Source organism: Micropterus dolomieu, linkage group LG18 (genome assembly GCF_021292245.1).
Source record: "Micropterus dolomieu isolate WLL.071019.BEF.003 ecotype Adirondacks linkage group LG18, ASM2129224v1, whole genome shotgun sequence".
Classification (NCBI taxonomy): domain Eukaryota; kingdom Metazoa; phylum Chordata; class Actinopteri; order Centrarchiformes; family Centrarchidae; genus Micropterus; species Micropterus dolomieu.
Window position 1 is genome coordinate 30,498,273 of NC_060167.1, and position 26,259 is coordinate 30,524,531.

At 41.0% G+C, this 26,259-nt stretch overlaps 2 protein-coding genes and 2 long non-coding RNA genes across 5 annotated transcripts in view; 2 read left to right on the forward strand and 2 right to left on the reverse strand.

Annotated features, from left to right (window-relative positions):
- mapkapk3 (MAPK activated protein kinase 3) lies at nt 1–19,600 on the forward strand. The gene is made up of 10 exons (XM_046028384.1): nt 1–908; nt 7,931–8,070; nt 13,877–13,941; nt 14,166–14,245; nt 14,353–14,479; nt 14,636–14,711; nt 14,989–15,113; nt 16,506–16,591; nt 16,746–16,826; nt 19,000–19,600. The coding sequence occupies exons 1-10, from the start codon at nt 600–602 to the stop codon at nt 19,153–19,155; spliced, it is 1,245 nt and encodes a 414-aa protein (XP_045884340.1). The 5' UTR covers nt 1–599; the 3' UTR covers nt 19,156–19,600.
- Nucleotides 9,480–10,948, reverse strand: LOC123956295. Its single transcript, XR_006821503.1, has 2 exons — nt 10,506–10,948; nt 9,480–10,054 (listed from the first exon to the last, which is right to left on the reverse strand). It is a non-coding gene; the product is annotated as an uncharacterized LOC123956295 (long non-coding RNA).
- LOC123956294 lies at nt 16,554–26,199 on the reverse strand. The gene is made up of 3 exons (XR_006821502.1): nt 25,990–26,199; nt 25,485–25,675; nt 16,554–16,958 (listed from the first exon to the last, which is right to left on the reverse strand). It is a non-coding gene; the product is annotated as an uncharacterized LOC123956294 (long non-coding RNA).
- Nucleotides 22,200–26,259, forward strand: part of pfkfb4a (6-phosphofructo-2-kinase/fructose-2,6-biphosphatase 4a) — a 14,965-nt gene continuing 10,905 nt past the window's right edge. For both annotated transcript variants that reach the window (XM_046028383.1, XM_046028382.1), the window contains exon 1: nt 22,200–22,387. In XM_046028383.1, coding sequence (XP_045884339.1) covers nt 22,333–22,387 — 55 coding nt within the window. In that variant the 5' untranslated portion in view covers nt 22,200–22,332. The remainder of the gene's footprint in view (nt 22,388–26,259) is intronic.

Sequence of the window (26,259 nt, forward strand, 5' to 3'; positions counted from 1 at the left end):
TTAAGACAACAAACAGCTTCTCTTGGTCACCACAGTGCCCACTTAATACTGAAGTGACTGTACGTCCTGCTCCTTTAAGGCGGCCACATAGGGCCTGTTGAGAAATGAGACTAAACTGTAGGAGGGTGGCGCTTAAACGAGCAGTGACAGTGACTGGCCATGTGAGCGCAACCTAAGGACTCCCGGTCAACGGGAAACTGAGATCACCAGAATATCATCATCGCTGCTGTCTGTTAAAGTCTTCTCTGCCTGGAGTTAAAGAACATTCGGATGTTCTTACATATCGGGATTTCTCTGAAGAGACAGCGTTGACAGATTAGTTCTCAAATAAATAGGCGGGAGTTTAAGTTAAGTGAGGAAAATGTTTTATTGTGTAGATTAAACAAGGCTTATTTTATAAGTTATACTGTAGATACAGTGGAATTACTGTGTGGAGTCCTTACACGGGCTGCGGTGCCCGGGACAGGCAGACGTGCTCTAGGATTCCTCTCAGCTTTACGCAATTACCGGAGGGCAGCAGGAGTCATCGCATTACTTTGGTGAATTACTCACGCTTTCTTCTCCCGAGTAGTCGCTGGCGATATCAAACAGGCGTGAACATGCTACAAAATGGAAACGAAAAGCAGGAACCGCTGCAAGCGCCAAGGGCTGAGGCTGAGCCGGACTCACCGGCTGAGGACCCGAAACAGGAGGAACCCGCTCCCGCCGCCGCCGCCGCAGCTGCTGGCGGACAGGACGCGGACGGCGGGTCCACACACTTCCCCTTACCCGTTTATCCCAAACTGGAGATAAAGCGCAACGCAGTGACTGACGATTATAAGATCTCCAGTCAGGTTCTGGGCTTAGGGATCAATGGCAAAGTCCTTCAGTGCTTCAGCAAGAAGACTGGAGAGAAGTGCGCACTGAAGGTACTGAAGTCACCTGACACCTAAGAGTATGTTATTAACAGAGCAGTAGAGGATTGACCCCCTCAGCTTACTTTACACACCTCATAAGTAAAACTCAGTTTGCCTAGTCAGTACTACAAAGTAAACAGTTCAAATATATTCAATTTCAGCATCATTTAAAACTTTTGTGTGTTTCCACCAGAATTGAAAAATAGCCTACACCTGGTTTACTAGTGTGCTTACACACATAAAGTCAATGTAAGATATTTCTGACTGTCTGGAAATAGTTTTAGTCATTGTTTAGTGTCCAGTCCTGTTAATCAGTTTGGAGTAACAGCTGCAGCAGAGGAGTAGCCTATTTCAAACTTTGGTGGTGAATCTAGACACATCTGTTTAGATTTAGATCATGAATTGGTAGTTTAAATGCAAACAAGCGCAACTGTACAATGTTGTGTTTAAGATCTTGTTGGAAGTTATAAAGTGGGTTCACTTTATAAGTGAAGTCTGTAGCCAAGATTCAAACACTTTAACCTTTGCTGAGGTCAGATTTCTGTCACAGACTTAACAGGAGTCAGAGTAGCACTGAAGCTTATTAGAAAGACTATAACTGGTGTACATGCACCTCCAAGCTATGACGTACTGTACATGGTGCCCATGTTCTACGTTTGGACAGGCTGGATGTGATCATGGAGCTGTGTTTCCTGGAATTTCAGCATGAAACGTTAGGCTGCTTCATAGAGGCACGTGGATTTTGACAGTGGCACCTTATTCCGGGAGCAGTAGGAATTTGGGCACACATTCATATACACGTTGACGCATACAAGCATGGGTTGTCAGGCTGTCACCTGTCACCACTGGGCCACAGACTCTGGGCCACAGATTACTGGTTTACAGTAATCCATCTGGATCTGAGCTGCCAAACCAGGCAGTGTCACAAGCAGAGCTGTAGACCCAGGGACAGAAAAAGAGATGAACTGCAGCAGAAAATAGGAAGTCATAAACAAAACACCTAAAGCCAAGAGGGATAGGATGCTTGATAGCATCATATCAGACTGCGAGAGAGAATTGATTAACAATTTGTACATTGCTGAAATATCTCCGGGCTACTTGCTGAATCCAATCTGAAATTTGTTTTCATTCAGAGCTGATTCAGTTTCCACCGGAGAAAGCTAACAGCAGGTCAGGGTAACCCCAGCTTTCAGAAAGTACCTCACACCCCTTTGCTCTCTAATGACCCTGTTAAAAGGTTTGAGATGACGAAGAAACCGCTCATGAAATGACCTCCTTCTCTGTTGTAGCTTCTACTGGCGTCCATGTTGGTTTGCTTGTGAATTGGACTGTGACAGTTTGAGTGGACCTGATGGAGTTTTTATTCTGCTTTATTGCCATTTAGGCTAATTTACGACTTTTCCTGTATATGTACAAGTAGTAGGCAAAAGGAAATAATCAAGAGTGTTTGATGTGGAGGGGGGTGAGGAGAGTTGACTGTCTCACTGGCTTTTTAATCAAGTGTTGCTCTGAGCGCTAAACGTAATGGATGGGTATTGGTTTAATCCACTTTGCAGCAGAGCTGGAGGGGAGCCACCTTTTTAATGTAATTCACTTACAGTCATTAGGGTTCTTTTAACTTGAATTTGTCTGACTCCTGGGAGGAGACAGACCTGGGAGAGCCCTGTGATGCATGGCACACCTCTTCAGCGCCGCCATTTACTGTTAATACCATTGACAGCACATATTTGGCTGGTGATTGTTCCATTTTAGCGCCTGAAGAGCCTTCCAGCACAGAAAGCTTTACAAGCAACAGGTCTGTGTACACATTTCCACTCACAGTCAAAATCCCTTCATCATAACTGTGTGTGTTCAACTTTGTGGTTAGCCCTTTGGCACACGGGTGTCACATCTGGCTTTCCTCTGAGACCCACAGAGACCAAACTGAGGCGTGTTTGTCTCAGTGGTTTGGTCAGACACTGCATGGAAGAAATCCTGTGTGTGAAAACTGCCCTCAGGTCTTGTGCCGGTGCTGTTAAAAAAGTTCATCAGTCTCAGAGGTTTGGGTTTATAAGTCTCCATTGACTTTGAGGCTTCAGCTGCTTGTTGTGCAATTCAAGCTCCTGCTTTGACTGTAGTATGGAGGAAACAACAATGCAACAGGAGATCCTTTGTAGATTAAGGATCTTTGTACAAAGTTTACCTTGGATGTCATGGAAAAACATGCAAGAATATGCTTTGGATGTTTTCCTTCCTTGAGCAGAACGTTTAGTCAATTTTCAGTTCCAATCTTTAGCCATGTCAATTACAGACATTCATGGAGCCCAGAGGACAGATCCTACTGATCAGGTCATCAGCTCCAACTTTTTATTTGTCCAAATAACTGCAAAGTCAATGACATTCCCATCAACCTCAGCTGTACGTTGTGTTCAGTGCTAATTAGCAAATGTTAACATGCTAAATTAAGATGGTGAACATGGTAGATGTTACACTTGCTCATCACTAGCGTGTTAGCATAGTTCCTGTGAGCTTGTTGAGCATTCAGCTCAAAGTATCGCTGTGCCTAATGCTGTGTTCCAGGAACTGGGAAATTTCAGTCCTCCAACTAGGAAGTCCTGTGGAACGCCACTTTAAGTCGGATTTCCTACTTGTGAACTCGGGGAAAAAATATGTACCCCGACTTCACGAGTAGCAGCTGAATGACGTCACAAAATAATGTCGGCGCCCATGGAAGCACACAATGTAAATGGTAAACCATAAACTAAAAGGCAACAAAACGTATATGTGCATGTATTTAAATCAAAATAATACATACGATCATATAGTAAAACCTGTTCTGCATGTATATTGTTGTAGAAATATGTTTTGCACATTAGGTAGCTGGCTACAGAAAAGAATCTCATAAAGTCATCTTCTCTGCATAAAACTTATTGTTAAAAATGCCAAAACATTAGGAAGCGTAACCTACAACATTGACTTACTTGAGGGCTACCAACTTGCCAGAGGGGTACACAGAACTAGTAACGTATAGGCTATGTATGTCAGTTGTTGCAGTTAAACTGCCATCCTTTTAATTAACACCTAAAGCACTGCTGAGGGTGCAACTGCGTGTACACTTTGTCACGGTCAGCCATGGTTTTCGTTCACTTTCGGCGTCACGCACCACCATGCACCTGGAACGCATTGAGGTCAGAAGTTTCAACTGCATAAGTACAGCCTACAGAGCCACTACCATGGAGTAGACTCTTTAAGTGTTGGTAAAAACTGTTTTTAAAAAAAGCACCAATGATATAATATATTTAAATTATTTAATTATTAGATTTTAGACATAAGCTAAATGTAGTGGAGCAGTATAGCATTGTTATTGGTGCACAAGGCAGGTATAGACACTCATTAGAGCACAATGTGTAACACTTATTAACTGTATACCACTTCCTAGACCACTTTATGATAAACTTCATGAGCAGTGCTTTATTGGTAGAGGTTGTAAAGATAAACCACCTTTTTTTTTATCAAGATATACAGACCAGCGCTGTGACAGCCACTAATTTTTAATAGAGCGTAAACATCGTCGGCGCGATATAGATGTGTGTGAGAAGTGAGGAGAAGGTTTCAGGTGAGGGTGAGGATGTGGTTGATCGGCTTAGAGCAGGATCAGGGACAAGCGTGCGTTTAGTCTCCATGATGTCGCCTCACATAAGAAAAGTGTCCATCAGAAGATTAACTGTGTCTGTCTCATTCTCTCTGTTGACTCTCCCTCGGTGTTTTATATGTGTGTTTAATCCACACAGTCCACTTTTATTGTGGCCAATTTCTGGTTCATTGCAGGATATTAAGGAAATCAGCTCACATGCTGTCTGATCTGATAAGTCATAAAGCTATAAATGACATAGCAAAAAAAAATCGTCCCACTTGTTTGCTTTATAAAATAGGATATACGTACTGAGAGATCAGACACACAAGTCTCCGGAAACCCTCAACTTCTACTTTCAACACCCTCCTGCTCTGAAACACTCGGCCCTCACTTCCTCTTTGATCAGCGAGAACAAGAAAAAACACAACGCTATGAGCTCTTCTGGCATTTTGAGTTCCCGAGAAATGTGAAATTATTATAATTCCTCACTTAGAAGTGAATCTGAAATTTTATAAATATTCTTTTTACATTTTGAGAATGTTAAAGTCACCTAAACACGTGCTAAGTGTGTGTGTGTGTGTGTGTGTGTGTGTGTGTGTGTGTGTGTCTGTCATACGTCCATGAGTCAGCCTCTCTGTGTGCTATGTACTCCAGGCTCAATCTGTGACCAGACCAACCTTGGGAACAGCAGCATACCACTCCATCACTGTCACATGTAAAAATACACACTGACTGAAGATGTGTGCTATGTCAAGGTCTGCCACCTGCTCTGTGTGTGAGTGTGCGTGTGGACCCGCTTATGTTGAACACACACACCCTGTTGTGTGACAGCTTGCACGTAGACTGTCAATAGGTCCGTTATTGTTTTTATTACAAGCTTTAGTTTGTTTTTTTCTGTTACTGGATCTACACCACCGAATGGGTTTTTTCCCTTTTCACCAACTAAAACAACACATTTAATGATTAATTAACCGTGTAAGACTACACAAAAAGAGGTTTGTTGTTGATCAAATGAGTATACCGATAATATCTGACATTGATGCTGTAGATTTGAGGGATTTTAGAGGCTGTAATGGGTCTAAGTGATACCGTTGCAATTTTCATTAAGGTATGATTATAGATTCTTTATGATGTCAACTTGAGTGCTGCAACTAATGATGATTTTCGTTATAGATTCATCTACCTATTATTTTCTAGATTAATCCAGTCATTTATACTATAAAATATTTAAGAATATAAAGTAAATAAAAAGAAGTCCAAAGTCACATCTTCAGATTGTTTGATCTGTCCCACCAACAGTTTAAAATATATTGAATGTGCAATGATGTAAAAAGGAGAAAAGCAGCAAATCCTCACAATTGAGAACGCTTGGCATTTTTGCCTGGAAAATTACTCAAACTATTAATTGATTATCAAAATAGTGGCAGCTTGTTCTGTTGATTAGTGTCCAGGGTGAGACCGAGTCAAGATCAAGACCACTTCCCCACATTGCATGACACACACAAAAATGTGGAACGAGATCATATGTAGGCTACTTCTCAGATTTATCTGAAAGATCCACATTCACATTAAAACACCCATATACAAACACTAAGAACTGAAATCAACTTAACCGTCTTTATTTGACACTCCTTTTCCATGTTTACCATCGCGGGGAGGGGTGACGGTCGTTGGGGTAACAACACATTTTTAAATAGTGTTATTTGTAGCAATTGAAGCAAACGTTTTACATCCAATCAAAGTCAGGATGTTAACAAATACATCAGACAATGCAAAAGCAATTTATTGATATAGTATATGTTAAAGAGGTGGTATTATGCTTTTTGGCTTTTCCCCTCTCCTTTATTGAGTTATATCTCTTTTTTTGTGCTTGTAACAGGTTTGCAAAGTGAAAAAGCCCAAAGTCCAGCTCAAAGGGAGTTCCCATCTCCCTTTTTTCATATCACCTCACCCCCGTTCCAAGCGAGCTGAGGGTTACTAAAATGTAACGTGAAAACACAGCCGAATGCTGATTGGTCAGAGAGAATATTCACTATTCGCTGCATCATCATTGTGTGCGCCAGACAGAGGCCAGCAACAGAAAGCTTTAGTTTTTGTATGGAATTTCATCACTAAATCCACTTCTGAGAGGTTTTGAGGTGAGAAATCAGCTGTGTAGATTTCGAATATTGACAGTTTTACGAGAAGTGATGGCGGAACAAAAATGCTTGAATATTTTCAGTGGTGGCTGCGGGGGAGCTTGCGAGGCCGTCACACAGACCGCAGCAACAACGGCAGAGGAAAACACAGCTGGAAGGTTTTCATACCGCTTGTCTGTCTTTACATTCTGAGTAATATTGAAACGTTTTAACCGTAGATATATTTTAAGAGCTGGTGTGTGTGTCGCATTGAACATTACGTCGCGGCAGTTGTGTGTGGCGTCGCTATGACGACAAGCTACGTACTATCTCTGGGTACTATCTGTAATGGAAAACGGAGCAGGGCCAAGTAGAGTCGAGTCTATAGATTTGCACTATGGCAGCATTTTTCAGCATGGCAGCATAGATCGTCAGAACACCGGCAACAGTTCAACGTTTAGTCCTGATGGTAAGATGTGGAACAATGATGTTGTGGACTTGTGAGTAACTTATACCATCTGATAGGTTACGCTCACAGTCTGAAGCGGCTTTGATTTGGATCACACTACCTTGTTTCTTACGACCCGCCCTTCTCTGCTTCTGATTGGCTAGTAGTCCTTACCTGGGAACTGCGCATGTGCAACTCCCATCAAAGATTTTGTACAAGTAAGATGCATCACTCTGTAGCTCAAGCGGAGTGTACAACACAGGATGAAAAGAGGAGCTGCAGCAATGTGCAGTATGAGAAAAATATGGTGTTTTTTGAAAATTAAACCATGTAAACCTGTTCTGGTACAACCCCTAATTAAGATTTTGAACCTGAAAATTAGCATAATAACACCTCTTTAAGTTATGGTCTTGACTGGTCTTGAAATAAAATCCCGAGTCCTCAATGTCCGAGACCGAGACAAGACGGAATACAAATGCGGTCGAGTCCGAGACGAGACCAAGACCATCAAAAGGTCTCGAGTACTACAACACTACTGTTGATACACTAATTAATATTCAAAGTCATATATTTCTGTTATTCATTACATGAGACTAAAAGCATCCAACTTAACTTTTGTTAGTTGTTGATTAGTCTACAGTTTGCTCAGAATCGTTAACCTGGACAACAGACGTTTGTTTAACGAGGCCTATAACATGATTATCTATAAAACCAATGTAATTCCACTGAAACCAGTGTGGAATTTAGCAATAGAAATTAATACATTGAGTTCATCAGTCCAGTCATGCCCCCAAAATAATTTCCTATTAATCACGGATTCATTCTGTAATCTTCATTCTCTCTGTGTGTCTCCCAGGTTCTCTACGACAGTCCCAAAGCCAGACGAGAGGTGGAGCTCCACTGGCGAGTATCAGGAGGGCCGTATATTGTTCCCATTCTCAGCCTGTATGAGAACATGCATCATGGGAAGAAGTGCCTGCTCATCATCATGGAGTGGTATGATTCACATTTCACCCCCTCTACTCATCAGTATACACACCCTGACCTATCAGATCACGTTTCTTTAACAACCATTTATTTTCTTATCATGTCTCCATATTTGGTGATTTTTAGTGTAAATGATCAGATAAACTGAGGGATTAAATTCAGTCCAAATGAATTCTTGAAAAGTTGAGTCCTGCAATTTAATATCAAAGCTGGCAACAGAGCTTACAGTGACTACAATTTCCCATAAGCCACAGCTCTGTGCAGGAGCACATATAAAAAAAGGATATTAAAAAGGAACTTTTTGAACTAATGTCAACAGTTGACCCGAAAAATGGGAAGTTACAGTCGCTGGACTCAGTTTCCACAGGTTTCCACTGGAATTTTTCCATCTGTTGGTGATAAGAAGAGAACATACATTTTGTGGTGAAGACAGACTTGTAACCCCACGCATTTCCTTTAACAAGATATTGCCATCTCCACAGATCAGCACGTGGTTTCCTCCTCGTCAACTGACAACATTTGTTTTTTCCACCATGTTGAGATGGCTAAAGGTCGTGGCCTTTTATTGTGGCCAGCCTAAGGCACACCTGTGCAATACTCATGCTGTCTGATCAGCATCTTGATATGCCACACCTGTGAGGTGGATGGATTATCTCGGCAAAGGAGAAGTGCTCACTAACACAGATTACAATATTTTAGAGAAATAGGCCTTTTGTTTACATAGAGAAAGTCTTAGATCTTTGAGTTCAGCTCAAAATGAATGGGAGCAAAAACAAAAGTGTTTATAATTTTATTCACTATATTTTCACGCATAGTAAAGCCTCATGCGTGTCTGCTGAGACAAAAGTAGACGCTTTGTGCCACTAAGGGCAGAACATTAATATTTGCTAAAGGTCAGTCACCCGATCAGGTGAAAAAGAAATATACTTAAGTAGCACTTATTTTGGATGCACTTATAACATTTTAATTGTACTATACTAAGTGTATATTAAATGTGTTATTTTGGAACAACTTAAAGTATGTTAAGTGTCATTTTAGAAATACTTAAAGTCAACTTTAAGATAATTGCAGTATATTTTAACATACTTAGTTTTTAAGTACCTTTACTAATTTAAATATACTTCTTTAAATTTAGGTTAAAATACCCTTTTGTGCTATACTTGAAAAGTTAAAGTAAATATATTTTAAACTTCACATAAATGTGTTCCCTTAACAATTTTATTAGCATTTCAGCTTATTAGTAATTTATTACTAGTATACTCCAAGAGCCACTATTAATATCTTGGGAAGCTGCTTTATGAAACCATTCAATATGAGAATAATTCATTATTAATGCATTAAAAATACCTTGCAAAATGCCCTTTTAGCATAATAATAAAAATCAGTAAAAAAAAAAAGTATTTTACAACACACACACATACAGACAACTAAAAAACTTTAATTTTGTGGACATTACAAAAATAAATTCCTGTACATTAAAAGGTACAGCATCATCACTTCTTGACCAAAAAACCTTCAAATAAAAATAAAAATCAGTAAAATGATGACATATGACCAGTATTACTGAAAAGAACACTATACACATCCAATCATTAATGTTACCCATGGGGGTCCCTCATATGGTTTGGACACTGGACCCGGCTCAGATGACCTCACGGCAAGCCATCCCACTTCTGACACCATATGCAGCCAAAGGCGGGAGCAGTCACCCTGCCCAGATTCAAACACAGGTCTACAGGGTACCAAACGTGCAACTTTGAGAGCAGTGCCAAAGAGTCAGGCTCATTGGTATGGCAGTCCAAGTGCTTACTCAACTGTAGTGAAGGTACTCCGTCACAAGCATGCAGTACAAATGGTGGAACCAAACTGAAACTGAAAAATGTCACAATCCTTATCCTTGGAGTGGAGAGTCGGTTATCTTTGAGTAGGACTCGTTGCATTTTCTGCGACTGTAGACACTATGGGATTTGGAAACTGCTTTATCACACAGCATCTGTGGAAGAGAAAAGGAATTATTTTGTCTATATCAAAGCAATATTACCTCTAATTAACTAAAAACCATTGTCAGATTATTTATTTTGTTTAAAGTTGCTGAAACACAATATGACATCATGTCTAACTGTTCTGATGCTAACTGTTTAGGTTCACGTGAAATGGTTTTCCACAAGGGAAGTTAATGCTCAGTTCTTCCATTACAACATGATCAAAAACATTACATAAACACTACTGTACATTCAGCCAACGAAATGTATATGATAAAATGTTATTAAACAGGTACAACAATTAACACAAACATTCAGACTTACTTAACAACTGTTCTGTCTACATTTCACATTAACACAGCAGCCAATTTGTGAAGTACAAAAGTAGCCAATTACTTAATGTATAACAATATTTTAATTTTAATTCTTTTTTCAAAAGAATATTTGTTTATTTAGTCTGACCCTGTTGACATGTAGTGAGAGCAAAAACAGTGATCGCGTGCAGGAGCCAGAGATGCCTATGAGCAAATTGAGCTTGTGAGGGTCCAGCTGGTCCTTCGTGGCCTCTAAGCCATCTTTGAGTGAGGCAACGATCCCAGGAAGCTCTAAAAGAAAAGAAAAGCAGTTGAGTTTAAACATTCAGTTAGGCCAGTACTTCCACCTAGTTTAGTTCTTCATTTGCATATCATTATAAACACTGTAATTCTCTTCTTATAGCAAATCTTTATTATTATTCTTTATTTAATTTTCTTGAGCTAAGGCAGGAAGGTCCAACTCTGGATTTAGCACAAGTAGGTTAAAGTTGGCAAAGGGTAGGTTCAACTTTTAAAAGTTGAATACAGGATCTATGACCATACAAATGGACATAAAGTATTTTATATAACCTCACATGCTATTATATCGTGTGGTCAGGCATTGCAGTACACAAAAACATTATTTCAAGCGCGTCTTAAAACAATTCTCACATACACGTGTACGCTTTGACATTGCTTTTATAATTGAGTTATTGGTCACAGTAATGATTACCCCCTCCATGGTTGTGAAGAGAAATCTCTAAAAAACAGTGTACCTTTAGAAGATATCCACTTTTGAATAGTCTAACGCAGATGCTTAGCTGATGATTCATAGTAGCTATAGCTAAACCTTAGTATGAATTTATACAAAAATGACCGCTGTGGTAATGTCTTTACAGACTATATGGGCAGGAATAATGATTACAGTGAATAACGTACTGTAAACGTGGACATGTGAGTATTAAGGTCGACTATAAAAATGTGAACCTATTCTTTAGGACACACACAGCAACATATTTATTGCATTTATTACTCTGATAAAGACCTCATTGGTCATTTTAACAGTGCAAAAGCAGAATTGAGGGCTCATACACACACATGCACAGGCCTGCCTTGTTAAAATCTCATGCATCAAATTCCAGCAACAGGTTACTGAGATCGTATATTACCGACATTTTAGCGTGAAAGCTGTCTTTCACGCTGTGTGATTGGGTCGTCGATTTGAAAACCTTGATTCTAGTGATGGGAAAAGTCACTCTTTTGAAAGAGCAGCCTAACATTCATACAGTAGCCTAACACCTATCCATGAGTAAAATCTATATATTAACATCACAGGGCTAACACTAACGTTGCTATGTGGCTGTGTTTTAATGGTTTAATGTCCGGGTCCGTTTGTTTTGGAGAGGAGACGACCTCTGTGGTAATTCAGCTCCCGGTAGGACTCTGAAGTGGACCCAGAACAACTCTCATCAGCTGTTGGCTGTAAACACTAGCAGGACTAAAGTTACGGTGCGGCTGTGTTAAAACTATAACTTAGCACAACATCACTGCGCTGTAATAACGTTATGCTTTATTAAATGTCACAAAATTATCAAAATAGATATTAGATATGTCAGTCCAGTGACAGTTACCTGACAACAGACTTGCCTCTCATTCCCCGGTGCTGGCAGTAAGTTTTAACCCACTAAAAGTGTAATTGTTTAACAATGTACTTCCACAAAATATACCTAAATATTATTTACTAAGAGTTAAATAAATATATTTTTAATAAATAAAGTGTTGCGAAATTATTCAATTTTATTTATATAGCACCAAATCACAACAACAGTTATCTCACAGCGCTTTTCATAAAAGAGCAGGTCTAGACCGTACTCTATGATGCTATTTACAGAAGCCCAACAGTTCCCAAGAAATTATGTTTTTATTTAAGCATGTTTATTAAAGTTTAATTATGTATATATTTATTACCAATTTATTCAAAGTAGACTTTTGAGAAGTATGTTAAAGCTCAAGAGAATATATCTTTAATATACTTGTAGTAAGCATGTTAGGAGTATGAATGTACTATAAGCATACTATGAATTTCTAGTACATTTTCAGTGCCTTTAAGAGCACTTATTTTTGACCAGGGGACAGAGGGACTTAATTCCATCTGGGCTTCACATGTCATGATAGCCTGTCCATGATAATACCTCGAGTGACTCCAAAGACAGTGTGTGTACTTTGACATGCATACATAAAAAGAACTTTGTGCATTTTATTGCCCCTACCTGTGAATGGAAAATTATAATTCAGAGGAAAATGGAGAAACCACAGAGGGTGAGAGAAATTACACTCCTGTTCATGGGAAGTTTGAACAGTCACTAACTTCATCTAATCATCGCATTTGACACAGACAACAATTTGTGTGGGATGGTTTGTAGCGGCCTTGTATGTGTGCGTGCGTGTGTATGTGTGTGCGCACTCAGTAATCTCTTACTGCTGTGAGCTGCTTCCTGTACGAGCAAGGGCCAAAGGATGACGGCAGCACAGCCCGCTGCAGTCAGCAGCCCACAGCCACACTCACAGTTTTATCTCAGCTATCTGGTGTGCACCTGTGTACTCATCAACCACAAAAAGTACCCATTTACATAATTCACATTAATGCACAGCCATGTCTCAGTTGGCACAAACACAGGGCCTGAAGGGAGAATTCCAGGCATCAGGTTGTGAAAATGGGGAGTGGGTGAGTGACAGTAACGTTTTTGGTGGTGAGTGTGTGAACTTTTAAAGAACTGGGTCATAGGTCTCCAGTACAAAAATCCATCAGCTTTAGTGTTGTTATACAGTAAATTATTATTTTGTAATCAAAGCCATAAATGAGTGAGACTAAAGAGGAAACAAATAGTAGCCATATTACTGTTTTTGTTTGTCAAAATAATCCCTGTTGGTTCATTTAAATAAAAATATTTTGGTACTTTTCCCTTCTTCCTTCTTTGATCCAGTTTTCTTTTCTGTTTTACTAAACAGGACTTTCACTCAGTATTTTGAGAATTTTCGTTTCACTTACCATTTCTCTTTGCATGAAACCAAGAGCCTCAGTGTTTTGAACTGTAAAACAATTCAACATATTTGCACTGATATCCACCCTCGTGTAAAATGCAAGATCTCCTTCAGGCTACTCTGCACCTGTGGAATTCACCTGTTATACTGTAATTGTGATGCTTTGTGCATCCCCAGACATCTAAAAAAACATATTTATTTATTAGTTCCAGCCTTGATTCATCACTGATTGCATGATATTTTCCCAGTGTTGTCCCAGCACTGCACTACATGAGTAGAAATTGCTTAAATTGGAAAACACTTATTATGGCAAAACATTTGGTAAAATCTTCTTTCTACATATTGTTTCATCTGAATCCTTAAAGTGTTTTTTGTAACTATCAAAATCGGCATCTGCTTAGTTATTAACTTTCATTGAAATTAGATGTGGGATATACAGGTGATATTATGCCCTGGAGTGTCATTTATACAATATGTTAATTGTGTATGTGTTTCCAGTATGGAGGGAGGAGAGCTGTTCAGCCGAATCCAGGCCAGAGGAGACCAGGCCTTTACTGAGAAAGGTGAGGACTGACGGAGAGATGGACTGTGTTATAAACACATGCGGTTAGAGAGAAAGAATGAGCCATAATTCCCAAGAAAAAAAAAAGGGAAATAAGGCAGACATCTTGGATAACATTAGACAGGAAAGTACAGAGTACAGTATGTTTGTTCCTTTCTTCTACATGGTCTCTGTTGTTGTGCGAGGCTGGTTTGAGAGAGTGGGTTTTCTTTCTTTTCTTCCCAGAGGCTTCTGAGATCATGAGAGACATTGGCACGGCTATTGACTTTCTCCACAACATTAACATCGCGCACAGAGACATCAAGGTGCAGAAAGATCACGATCACCACCCAAATCATGAAGAGTGTTCAGTTCTGGGTCATTCAAGGAAAGTGTGTCAAATTTTTTCCTTCTCTTTCTGCCTCCTAACCAGCCAGAGAACCTGCTGTACACTAGTAAAGAAAGAAACGGCATCCTCAAATTAACAGACTTTGGCTTTGCTAAGGAGACAACGCTACACAACCCTCTACAGACCCCCTGTTATACACCGTATTATGTGGGTAAGTTTCTTTAAGTTATTTTCCAAACCTTTCTAATGTTCCTGACAGATGAACTGTTTACAGGGCTTTGACAGATGTTTTAATGGGAGAAAATATGTATTTACCAGCACCACAATTACAATTTTTAATCTATGTCTGTGTTTCGCCAATGATAAGCTCCTGAGGTTTTGGGTCCAGAGAAGTACGACAAGTCATGTGACATGTGGTCTCTGGGCGTCATCATGTACATCCTGTGAGTACTGGGTGTGGGGTTGGGACGGGAATCATAGGTCAGTTTTTATATATAAATATGCATTTCTAATATGAATAAACGCTATTTTTGGAGTTTTTCATTGGGAACGGGATGGGACTCATTTTTTCAGGATTTTGGATTGACTCATGGGATTGGGCTGAGAGGGGAGTATTTTTGTGGGAGTGGGATTGGACAGGAGTGAAAAGCCACCGCTGGGTTGAGCTCTAACATGGATTCCTTCAAACAAAGCGTAGTTGAATCATGTTTGTCTCTGCAGATTGTGTGGCTTCCCTCCATTTTACTCCAACACGGGCCAGGCCATTTCTCCGGGGATGAAGAGGAGGATCAGGATGGGCCAGTATGAATTCCCCAACCCAGAGTGGGCTGAGGTGTCACAGGAAGGTGAGGGGAAGACCTTGACATTACCAACTGAAAGTTTGTCACTAGAGGTGTTGTCACATTCCTGTACTGATAGGGGAGATGCCTGTACACTTCTCTTAAAGAAGAGATTCAAACGTACCCCAGGCAAACTGGATGAGATATGTAGCAACTTCAACCAGCAAAGAAACCTGAAACCTCCAGTGCAGACTAGACTTGTCAGTACAGAGAGTGAGAGTTTGCACTAGCTTAGTGAAGGTTTTAACAGCAAAGGCAAACTGGACTCTGGAGCTTCTTTCTACTACGTATTAATGATGTGAATGCACTGTAACATCATAACAGATATTTCTGTATGTTTCACAACCACCAATGCTGTGTCAGCCTCTGCAAGTTAGTAGCTAACAAACAGCATAAACTAATTAAAGATGCTAACTACACTTACCATCCTCATCTGAGTCTGACTGAGGCTCAGACACGTAGGCTGTAGGCTTGATGCGCAGCACTCTTTCCACCAGTCAACCCAGCTCAAGCAGTGGTGTTGGCCGGGGAATTCATTGATTTCTCAATGAGGGAGAAAGAGTAGATATATTTCCATCTCTTTCATTTTAATGTTAAAGAAAGTATTAATCATAGCAGAGTAATAAGATATACTTTCAAACGTGTCTAGAGGGGAACTTTTTTCTGCTGAGATCAAGCAGAGTAACCAAGCATCATTGTATTATTTACATGCATCAGTGTGGACATGGTCACACTGTAAAGCTTGCAGCACCCCTTGCAAAAAACAGGAAACCACAAGACAGCAGTGCTGCACTGACTGCCACTTTACTGAATGACCCAGTCAAAGACATTCTCATATAGAAAACCTAGTGCGTGCTGCAGCTGGTCACACATATATTACATCATGTCTGGGGGAAGCACTGCACTTTGCTTTTAGACAGCCTCAGTTTACATCTTCGTGCCTCTTTAATCTTCATGGGCCTTCACCTAAGTGCAGTGTCTGTAAACAGACAACATATTTCTACTATGGTTTAGGTAAACTATGGTCTCTGTTTGCCTTTGTTGGAAGTATAGTGCTGCCCTGAAGGTCACTCTGGTTCACCTCCCACACTCACTGACTGTTGATTTTACACTGCGAAAAACTTAGAGCGAATGATAGTGTCCAAACTCTTCTATGAGACATTTTACAGACAACTCACAGCCGACATCCTCCTCCGGACCAGCAGCAAGGCGTGACTCTGTGCACATACTGCCGTTTTTCTGTTTCACTCAGTCTCACTCTTCTCTAATCCTATTTGCTGTTGTAAGTAGGCCAGTCTGTCCCCAAAACCAGGAAAAGCTTCACGAGACAGTAAGATTTGCATGTGTGTGTCTTGCTACTAATATAGTTATTATCTTTGTCTCTGTTATCTCTTCCAGCAAAAGATTTGATCCATAAGCTACTGAAGACAGACCCAAACGAGAGAATGACCATCACTCAGTTTATGAACCACCCCTGGATTAATGTAAGTATCTGTGTGTTACAGATAAACATGGTATACTTCCTGCACTGCTTCCTGTTTGTCTGTGCATCTGTTTGCTCATATTGTCATCGGTATCTGTGTGTGTGTGTGTGTGTGTGCGTGTGCGTGTGTGTGTGTGCGCGCGTGCACTCTGCAGCAGTCCATGATGGTTCCCTCCACTCCGCTGCACACCACCCGGGTCCTGACTGAAGACAGAGAGATGTGGGAGGATGTGAAGGTCAGAAGCACAGCAACGCTGACCCCCTCTGGTCACACATTTACATTACTGCTGGGCTGTCAGAAGCTTTCGGTTGGCCCCAGTGTTACAGGGGCATTCCAGCAAGTATTACACATCCATAAAGTTTAGGAGCTAGTGAGAGACAGATTTAAAAAAAAACACAACAAAAAACAATGGTCAAAATCAATGGAGCCTAGTCTGATATATGCTGACTTTCACTCTTTAGTATGGGGCAAGCTCCAAAAGTGTTGCATCCTTTATTTGCCATAATGCAACTTAAGAGCATCTTTAATTAGACCCTGCATGTAGGGTAAAGCTCCACCCCCCCAGTTTTTAATGCTTTTTCTTTACATTTAAAAAGTCTCCAAGCCCTGGCTTAGATATGTACCTCTGTTGACATCACTATGACATCATCTGGGTCATTTTCTCAGCCTTTAAAAAACCCTCCAGAGCCACGGACGACATATAACACTTTTCACAGTCTTAGTATGTGTAAAATCAGTGTAGCGCTCCTTTAATGGTTGCGATGATAACCAAACGAAAGCCAGCAAAGTCAATTTAGAATTTCTTACACCCTTCAGTAAATTAAACTCAAATGTTTCAAAGTGGAGATTTGTTATGGCTCACCATCTTGATGATCCACAATGGCCACCAGGGGGAAGCAAAGGCCCCACTGTAGTCTATACTATGAGTTAGTTCAGTGAAACATTTAACACACACACTAAGCACAAAGGACCTCACAAAGAAGTGTGTTTAAAGAGCAAGAAAACTGTTTGGTCTCATCAAGTCTCTGTGGGGTTAAATCCCCAGTAGGCTATTGTGCAAAGTGTCCCAGTTGTGCAATCGCATATTATTTTGGAAATGTGAGCAAAAAGCGCATTCCTTCACAACAGCTGAATGAGCAAGTTTGAAGTGATATGGTATGAAAAGATAATTTCTCCTAAATGATATGCGCACAATACACCATTGTTCCTCTCTTCAATAGGTAAAAGCTACATTGCGTAAAGGTTTCACAGATTGTACTCCTGAGCAGCCATTTCTCAAAAAGGATTTATAAAATGAGAGGTTACCCTTAAAAATGTTCCCAGACAGGTTTTTCTCTACCTTTTCCACCTTTGTGTTTCCCTCCAGCACCTTCAACCAGTTGGCATAGATCAGCCCAGGCAGAATGAGTGTGATCTGTCGGTCACGGTTTGTGAAAAAACATTCCAAGTTGGCCTCTCCTCCCAAGCTAAATGACACCATCAGCACAGGCCCAGTGCTGTTTATGAAAACGTTGCTGTTTTTCAATGTTAGGGGAAAAAATAAACTGCCATCTGAAGTGTTAGTTATCGTCAACTATGTACCAGCTCATTACAGACACTAGCACTGAGTCTCTGACGATGGTTTGGGACTGCTGCGGTAACCAGCGTGGCTTGGGTATTTGACAGAAAACTCAAACTCAGCACGACAGACCTCAAGGGTTATTTTATCAAAAAGTAAAATTATTTACATTGGTTGAGAGTAGTACTTCTCTGTACGTACAGTCTGCTAGCTACTGTTTTTGAAACGTCACATTTGTTGTAATGAAAAAGCCGATACTATAGCAAGCTAACAAAGCTAACCGCTGGTGCCTACCTGTCATAAAACAGGCCCACTGCGCGTCGCTCTTCATCCCCATCTTCTTATTCAGTGCTCATCAACCCCAGGTTCACTCTCGTTTTGGAACAAGATTGGTCCACTTGGAGTTTTGCCTCGCTATGTTAGCATTTTTTTCCTGGCGCTATGTCCACAAATTCATAACTTTCTCACACCCTGCGCGTGTTATTGGCTGGGGGCTGCACACTCAAGAGGCGCCAAGCTCCCCCGTAGTTTGCACCCTGCCTACAACCTCGACCATCGGAACCCTGCAACAAGAAATAACGCTACTCTTATACTCATGGATTTTCTGGTGCGAAAATGTTTCTCGGTGTTGGTGAATTATTAAAAGAAAAAAAACACCACTTAATTTCAGGTTAAAATGCGTTGTAACGCGCGTTACTGACGTTGTAACGGGAATAATATTACCGTTTTTTAAAATAGTGTGTTATATTAGTGTTACAGCAAAAAGCAATACATTACTGTAATTGTGTTAGTTTTGTAACGCGTTACTCCCAAAACTGACTAACACACAGCTAAACCTTTTCTCTCACAGGAAGAGATGACCAGCGCTTTAGCCACCATGCGTGTGGACTACGACCAGGTGAAGATCAAAGATCTCGATACGTCCAGCAACCCGCTACTCAACAAGAGACGCAAGAAGGCCGCTGCCGGGGCCAAGAGTGGGTCCACGGTCTGCCAAAGTCAGTGAGACACAGAGGACTGTTGGTGGAGATGTGCTGGAGAAGATCATGTAGAGACCTGCTCAGGACTCTGGAGAAACTGGGTGTTGAGCAAATGTTCCTTGAAATAAAGGGACAACAAAGGAACAAACATAAACGTCCATCTCTGACTTTGATAAGACGTATCTGTTTTTAATTACTTTTATGTATGTATGTAATTTTTAGATCTTGCCTGTTTGTCTGAGTGTCTGTGTGCAGACATGAAGTATTTTTAGTGGTCTTGTTTTGTGGATTTGAATGCTGGGTCGTCTATATGAAGTCTCCTCTGTAACTATGCACTAGTGTGCAACTCACACACAAAGACAGACAAAGCAACTGTAGACAGACTGTGAACACATTATTACCTGCGTTGTCTTAATATTGCCTGTCTTTTGCTGCCTTCCATTCTGGAATTAAAGCAAAGTCTGACACTGACTGTCTTGTCCATGATATGTAGCCTCCACAATGACCCAAGGAAGCATTTTTCATAGAAACATCAATAAAAGGGCATCACACGACACACGTACTACCAAAGCAGTAAGTGTCACTCACTGCTGCCGATCAACACTGTGTCCTCTTAATGTAGCTGTGAGAGGCAGCATGCAACCTGTATGCTTCCTGTGAGTGTGAGGCCAGAGAGTTTTATGTAAGCAGTAGTGGAGAAATGGCTGGTTGTGGTACATAGATAAGTTGTGACACTTCTCTTGAGAAAGGTTTGCGTGTGTGTGGGGGGAGGGGGAGGGGGGGGTTGAGTGAAATGCTTCTAGTAATAGGGAGGAAGTTTCACTTCACAATAAAACATGAGCAAGACGGTGCAGCCTTCCATCATTTATAAAGTACATCTACTCCATGTAGCGATTGCATTTGTCCGTACTGTTGTAAATAAAACTTTATCAAGTAAGAGGTGGAGTGTTCATGCGCACGATGTTTTTTGTGTGGACCTGGGAAGTATTGTTTTTGTAATCGTGCCTTTCAGGCTTTGTGAGGCTGCTATAAATAGCAGCAGTGGAGTAGTTATTTGCGACGCAGCCATCTGACTTGGTGTTTGTGCCGTGGTGGAAAAGGTCAACATTATTATGTTTAGGTTATGGTAAGTACCTTTCCCCTACTTCGATCACACGCTCCCCAGCAGTATTTAGGGGATAGATTAGGGGAAGCTTATATAAAAATTACTTGGCCTCCCAGCTGTGAACGTCAGCCATGATTAGATGTGGGCCAAATAGAGCATGACCCCTCAGCTGTTGTTTGGTGCTCCCTTTCATTGAAGAAGAAAGTATGAATGTTCTCAGAATAAGACAATGAGAAGGTGTCTGTGGGTGGAATTTTACAGTATGTTGCAAATGAGAGGGAGGCAGTGGTTTTTCTTTGCACATCAGCCATTTTGTGGAGACGGGTACAGACTTGATTACAGCATTTATCGGTTACACTAATGATGTTGACATATCAGTGTGTCATACACTTCCTACTTGTGTTATTCCACAGACTGCCCCCCTCCAGAGGTTTACAAACCTCAACACAACAGAAGTGTTTATTACCTAATAAAGGTAAAGTAGGGGTCTGTTTTACAGCACTATTCACAGGAGATAAAGAAAAAAAGTTTTAAATATTTGTTTTTGACAAGAAATTATTTTTATTTTTGATTGATTTATTTATTAAATCTACTGGTACTTTAGGCTACAGTCAAAGACAGACATAGCTCTGCCTGAAATAGTTCAGTCAGTCTGTCATGCTCAGTTGGTTTCCTTTCTGTTGTACAGACCTCAACAAATCCCTGATGTCTTTCTTTTTCTCTCTTTTCTATGCGTGTGTGATTGATTGTCTCATGAATCCACACATGTGCAGTTGCAGCCCTTGTGCCCGACAATTAGTGTCATCATTATCACAGGCTGCTGATAAGGGTATCATTATTGCCACTGAAATAACCTTATGTCTGTGCTTCCTCTGGCCACCAGATTTACATGATCTCATAGCATTGTACCGCCACGGTAAGACGGCTGGTTCAATGAGCTGAAATTGGATATAGTACCTAAATTTAATACTTGATAAAACAGTAATCAACCCCCTGACTGACATCCACCTAAAAGTTTTTCATGTTTTTCCATTTTGAAAACTTTATATCAATAAATTATCTTGGTGTTTTTAAAAGGGAAAATTCCTTTTTAGTATCAAAATGAAAACAAACATTGAGAAATTTCTCAAAATTGATCACAAAAAATATAAGTCTCTCCCATCTGAGCCATGAAACCCTTTAGCTCATTCAGTGTCGACGCATCTCTTGTTGGCCTCAATCACAAATGCCCGTCTCACCTATATAGTTCCATATCTTACTCCACTGGATGTTCTGGCATTCTCCCTGTGACTGGTACAGGACCTCCCAGTAAACTTGCCCTAGACTCCTCTGGATGATCCCTTGCCACACCTTGGTTACACACAGGTTCAACGCAGAAAAACAACTTTTAAAAACAATAGGCTGGCAGCCCCAGTGCTGGTTTAGGTGTGTCATAATAAAGTGTTAAAGAGTACTCTGCTTATTTGTGTCAAAATAAAGTTGTTGGAGTGAATATTTTTAGTTGTGCAGAAAAACATGTTCTGCAAGATAGACTGTTCCTGGAAAACTCGCCCTTTTGGAAGCTTTGCAACTGTTTTTTTTTTGCAACAAAAAAACTCCCAGTGAATATTTGGTATCCTTAACATGTATGTTATTAAGGAGTGTCCTATAAGGCATGCCTAAGTATACAAGCAAAATACAGAATATTGCTATTAAATCTTACTGTCTGTGGTGAATATATATTATGCTACGTCTATAGAACTGTAATAAACCTATGTAGTTTAGATGTGTACGTGTATAATGTAACGTTTCCTAAAAATGTATGTAGTATCCTAAATATAGATCAGTGTCACGGGGTAACACTGAAGCCCTCAGCACTGATGGGAGACATTGTCCAACTGTCAAAAGGTGGGTGGGGCATTGGAGGGGGCAGGTATGCTGCTACCTCACTCCATCCAGTTTTGGAGAAAGCCTTCGTCCCGGTCTGAGGTCCCACACACATCACACACACATCACACGGTGGGTGTGTGTACAGTCAGCTTCATTGGAAGCGCTCAGCAGGCTGCTGTTGGACGCACGTACACACCGCCGGCCACTGCGCTCCATCAGACAGACGCCCATGATGAGAGGCTGCTCCAGCAGACCCAAGCTCACACAGAACCAGGGCAGAGCGGGTAAGAGACGCCGCGTTGGGGGGGCTTTAACAGAGCCGTGCATGCGGGAGCTTAAAAGTGTGCATCTTTAACAGACGGAGAGGGTTCGTGCAGCCCTTGAAGACGTAAACAACAGGCGACGTGCTGCGCGGTGTGTTGGCGCTGTCACCGAGACCTTTACCCTACATAGTGCTAACTACAGGCAGCAATCCTAGTTTTTATTTATTTATTTTTTCTTACAGTGGCCATGCCTTGTTTATAACAGCAGCAGTTGTGCGTTAACACAGGACGAAGAGCCAGACGGGTGTTTTGGGGGCTGCTGCAGAAACATGTAGGCTAAAAAACCCAATCTATCCCACAATCTAATTGCTTCGTGCAGACTGGAGCTGATCTGCCAGGTTTCCTCTCAGTTATTAATAGGCTATTATTGTTGCCATGTTCCACACACGGATCATGCTGGACATGCCGTTGCAGTTAATGGTTTGCGTTTTCTGGCTGTTTGTTTGTGTTTGTGGCTGTTGCTCATGTTGGGCTGCGATGCAAGGCATTTAATCCATGTCTTCTAAACGCTGCTCCACGAGCCTCTCCACGTGGGTGAATGCTGGTTTGAGTGTATAATGTTAACATACTATATTGGGAAATGACTTGTCCGGTACTAACGTTACAGGCTAAGGGCTGTTAGCTGCAATCAAAGTCTGGCAGCTTCTGGGAGGTGGAGGAGGAGCGCACAGATCTGCTTCCTGTTCATGTTCCAGTGTGCAGCATGCAAGACACCTCATTTACCCTCTCTGGGAACTGACATTTTTCACAGTTCACAAATCAATGCACAGCGTGCCTGCTGCTGTTTCTGAAAGGCTACCCAAGCTTAATGCAGATAAGATAAGCTACTTTAAATAGCCCACCAAATAATAACCTTGTGTTGCCTAACCGGCCTTTACAGGATGTGCCACGGTTTGTAAGGGTTTTTCACAACTCTGCACTGCTGTGTGTTTATATTAGCCAGCTGAAAAAGCTAAAAATACATCCCTAGCATGAGTTTGTGTGCCATTTATTTGTGGACGTGATGAACTTGATATAAATTATATAGTCTACTAGCAGTCAGGGAATTTGAGAGCTATTTAATTAGAAAACCTCCATTTCACCATATTTAGGTCAAGGGCCCTGTTACTGCACCACCAGAATGACTCTAAAGCTTAATATAATCAGTGCATCAGATAGCCCATGAGGAACAGTTAACAGATAGGCCTCTTAACCTGAAAATGTACAGTGACTTACCACTATATCAGGCACAACTGTGCAGTGCAGTCCAGTCCATCACCTCTGCAAAATATCCTGTCTGTGGAAAGCTTATAATGTTCGTTTTTGTTGGGCTTATCTCTGTGGTCATTTCTTAGGCCATTGTGATGGTGGTGGAGTCGTACTCAGCTGCATTCATTTGAAAGGCACTCTGTTCAGAGGACAGAATATTAGAAACACCTTTGTACAAATTCTCCGGCACCTTGCACTGGACAAAATCTGCCTTACAGGTGTTTCCTGTAAACTGGCAGTACCCAGGTCAACACAAACACACACACAAAAAGGGGAGAGTAATGCTGCCACCTCATGGAGATTGTCAGCTCATGTGTAAGAAAGTGTCTGTAAGAAAATGTGTTCTTATTTACACCTGTGCCTTTCCTGCTGTGACATGTTAAAATGCCCGCTGCTTATGGCATGTTTTTTTAGAATTAGCTGTTAGAAATGCTCAAAAGGAAAAGTTTACTTCAAACAGAATCAATACTTTGTAGTCTGTCCTCATGACACACCGCAAGTTGTCTCGTTCAGTTCCATGTCTTCCTTTTTCAAAACACAGTGACTCACAGATGTTTCTTGTGTGACTGAAAGCCATTTTCCACATTTAGAAACAAGCTCATACATTTGACTTAAATGATCTGAAGACCAAAAACATCAGCACAGTTTAGATGATTAAATTGTGTTGTTTGTAAGAACTGGTTGGTTGATTTCAGATTGATTCGTTAATTCATTCATTCATTCATTGAGCATTTTGGTGAGTGAATCAACCCTTATTGATGAAGAAAGTTTCAGGAAACTCAACATTATGTAAAACTGTTTTTCTTGATGCCCCTACCTTTCAGAGTGTAATTCAACGCTGACGTAGATAACAGCTGTACGTTTGCATTTGTTGTGATTACACTACAATCAAAAGCTAAAAAGTTGCCAACTTTGCTAACATAACCACACATCCAGCACTATTACTTACTAGTCCAACAGAAAGAAGGCCAGCTCAGAGTTTGTCTTGCAACCTTTTATTTCACAAAGATCTCGCATTCGTCCGGGAGCCTCTTGCTTGGTCACTCTTTTTTTCTCTTCTTAGCTTCCTCCGTCAACATCCACTTCTGTCTCTTCGCCGTTGCCATTAGCTAACGCTAATCAGTGGAACTCAGTCCCACCATCAATTAGAGAGTCCCCATCCTATTACTCATTTGTAGTAATGTTAAAAAATGGCTTATTGAAAATCAACACTGTCAGCACTGACGCTGGTCCCATCCACCAACAATAACTGTATAATCTATTTTTAGATTTCATCTGCTCATCTTGTTTACTCGATTGTTTGTGATTTTTAACACAGTGTAATTTTTACCTTTTGTCTATTGTATAATTTATTTTTTTGTATTATAACAGTTTACTATTTTAAGATGCCCAATAACATCTGACAAGGGGACTGCCGATGAAAAATAGCCTGTGGCTAACTCGGGTACGCTTACATTTGCTCTGAATGTTGATCAGTGTACATTGTCCGTTTTCAAAAAATAAACGTTATGTCAGTGGAGGTTGCCGAGCACGGTTATAGCACGGCACCGCCGGCGCTCTGCACCAGCAGCAGCATAATGCTGCTTGAAACATGTGTGGCAAGCTAGCCAACAAAGCTACACAGTAACGTCACAGATGTCCAATTGTGTCTAGTAGTGTCTGTATCTAGTAAGTTTGCTAACAGCAACTCAAGATTTATAGCTAGAGGCAAAACCTCTGTCTGGTTTCAACAACTTTGCTAACACAGCCAAACATCAAGCAAGCGCAACACCACAAGACACAGCAAGCCTGCTAATAAGTTATTACTTACTAGTCCAACAGCAAGAAGGCCAGCTCGGCATCTGTCCTGCATCCTTTCAGCTCTTTTAGCTCACGCCAACGAGTGACAGCCAGTTCAATGTTTACTCATGTCTCTTGCTTGGTCACTCTTTTTCTCTTCCTCGCTTCCTCCTCCGGCGTCTTCATCGGTCTCACGTTAGGAGCTGGAGGTCATATTGCTTTCTAGGCGGAGAGAGTCAGTCTGTAAATATTTAAGATTGAAGAAGTACATCTCCTGTCCTTGGGCTCATAGATGGCTCATTCCTAATCTACCCAGCTTTTGTCATGCCCACAAAAGGAAAGACAGCTGCATGAACTACTGCCAGAGAGACAGAGGTCATCCTGTTTCTTGGACTGAGGGTGACTTAAACGTGACACGTAGGACCCACCTTTTACCAACATTAAGCACACAAAGGAAAACTCCCCTCACCCTGTGTGTGTTAACATTACATTTTGTAAATATAGTCAAAATAGGTAGACATAAACCATTTACTAACCTTTAAAGCAAACCACTGTGCTATGATAAGGCCAAACAGAATGCAGTCTTATTCACATGGTAAAAGTGCACACCCACACAGGCATTTTGAATCATTCTGGCTGATTACATCTCTGCTCAGGTTGAAGTCCGAAGCCGCATTTGACATTATGTATGGTCTCCAAAGTCAGTGCGCCAATAAGAACAATTACAGTGTAACTTGTCCCACCAACAAATATGGCAAGAGATTGGGTGAGATGTGAATCAATCACAATCCGTACACGCCCACACA

Excerpts from the sequence above, each read along its gene's own strand:
- mapkapk3 (XM_046028384.1), top strand. The coding sequence starts at position 600 with ATGCTACAAAATGGAAACGAAAAGCAGGAACCGCTGCAAGCGCCAAGG. Across the intron at positions 14,712-14,988 it reads GGCGTCATCATGTACATCCT|ATTGTGTGGCTTCCCTCCAT; the intron begins GTGAGTACTGGG and ends TTGTCTCTGCAG. Across the intron at positions 16,827-18,999 it reads AGATGTGGGAGGATGTGAAG|GAAGAGATGACCAGCGCTTT; the intron begins GTCAGAAGCACA and ends TTTCTCTCACAG.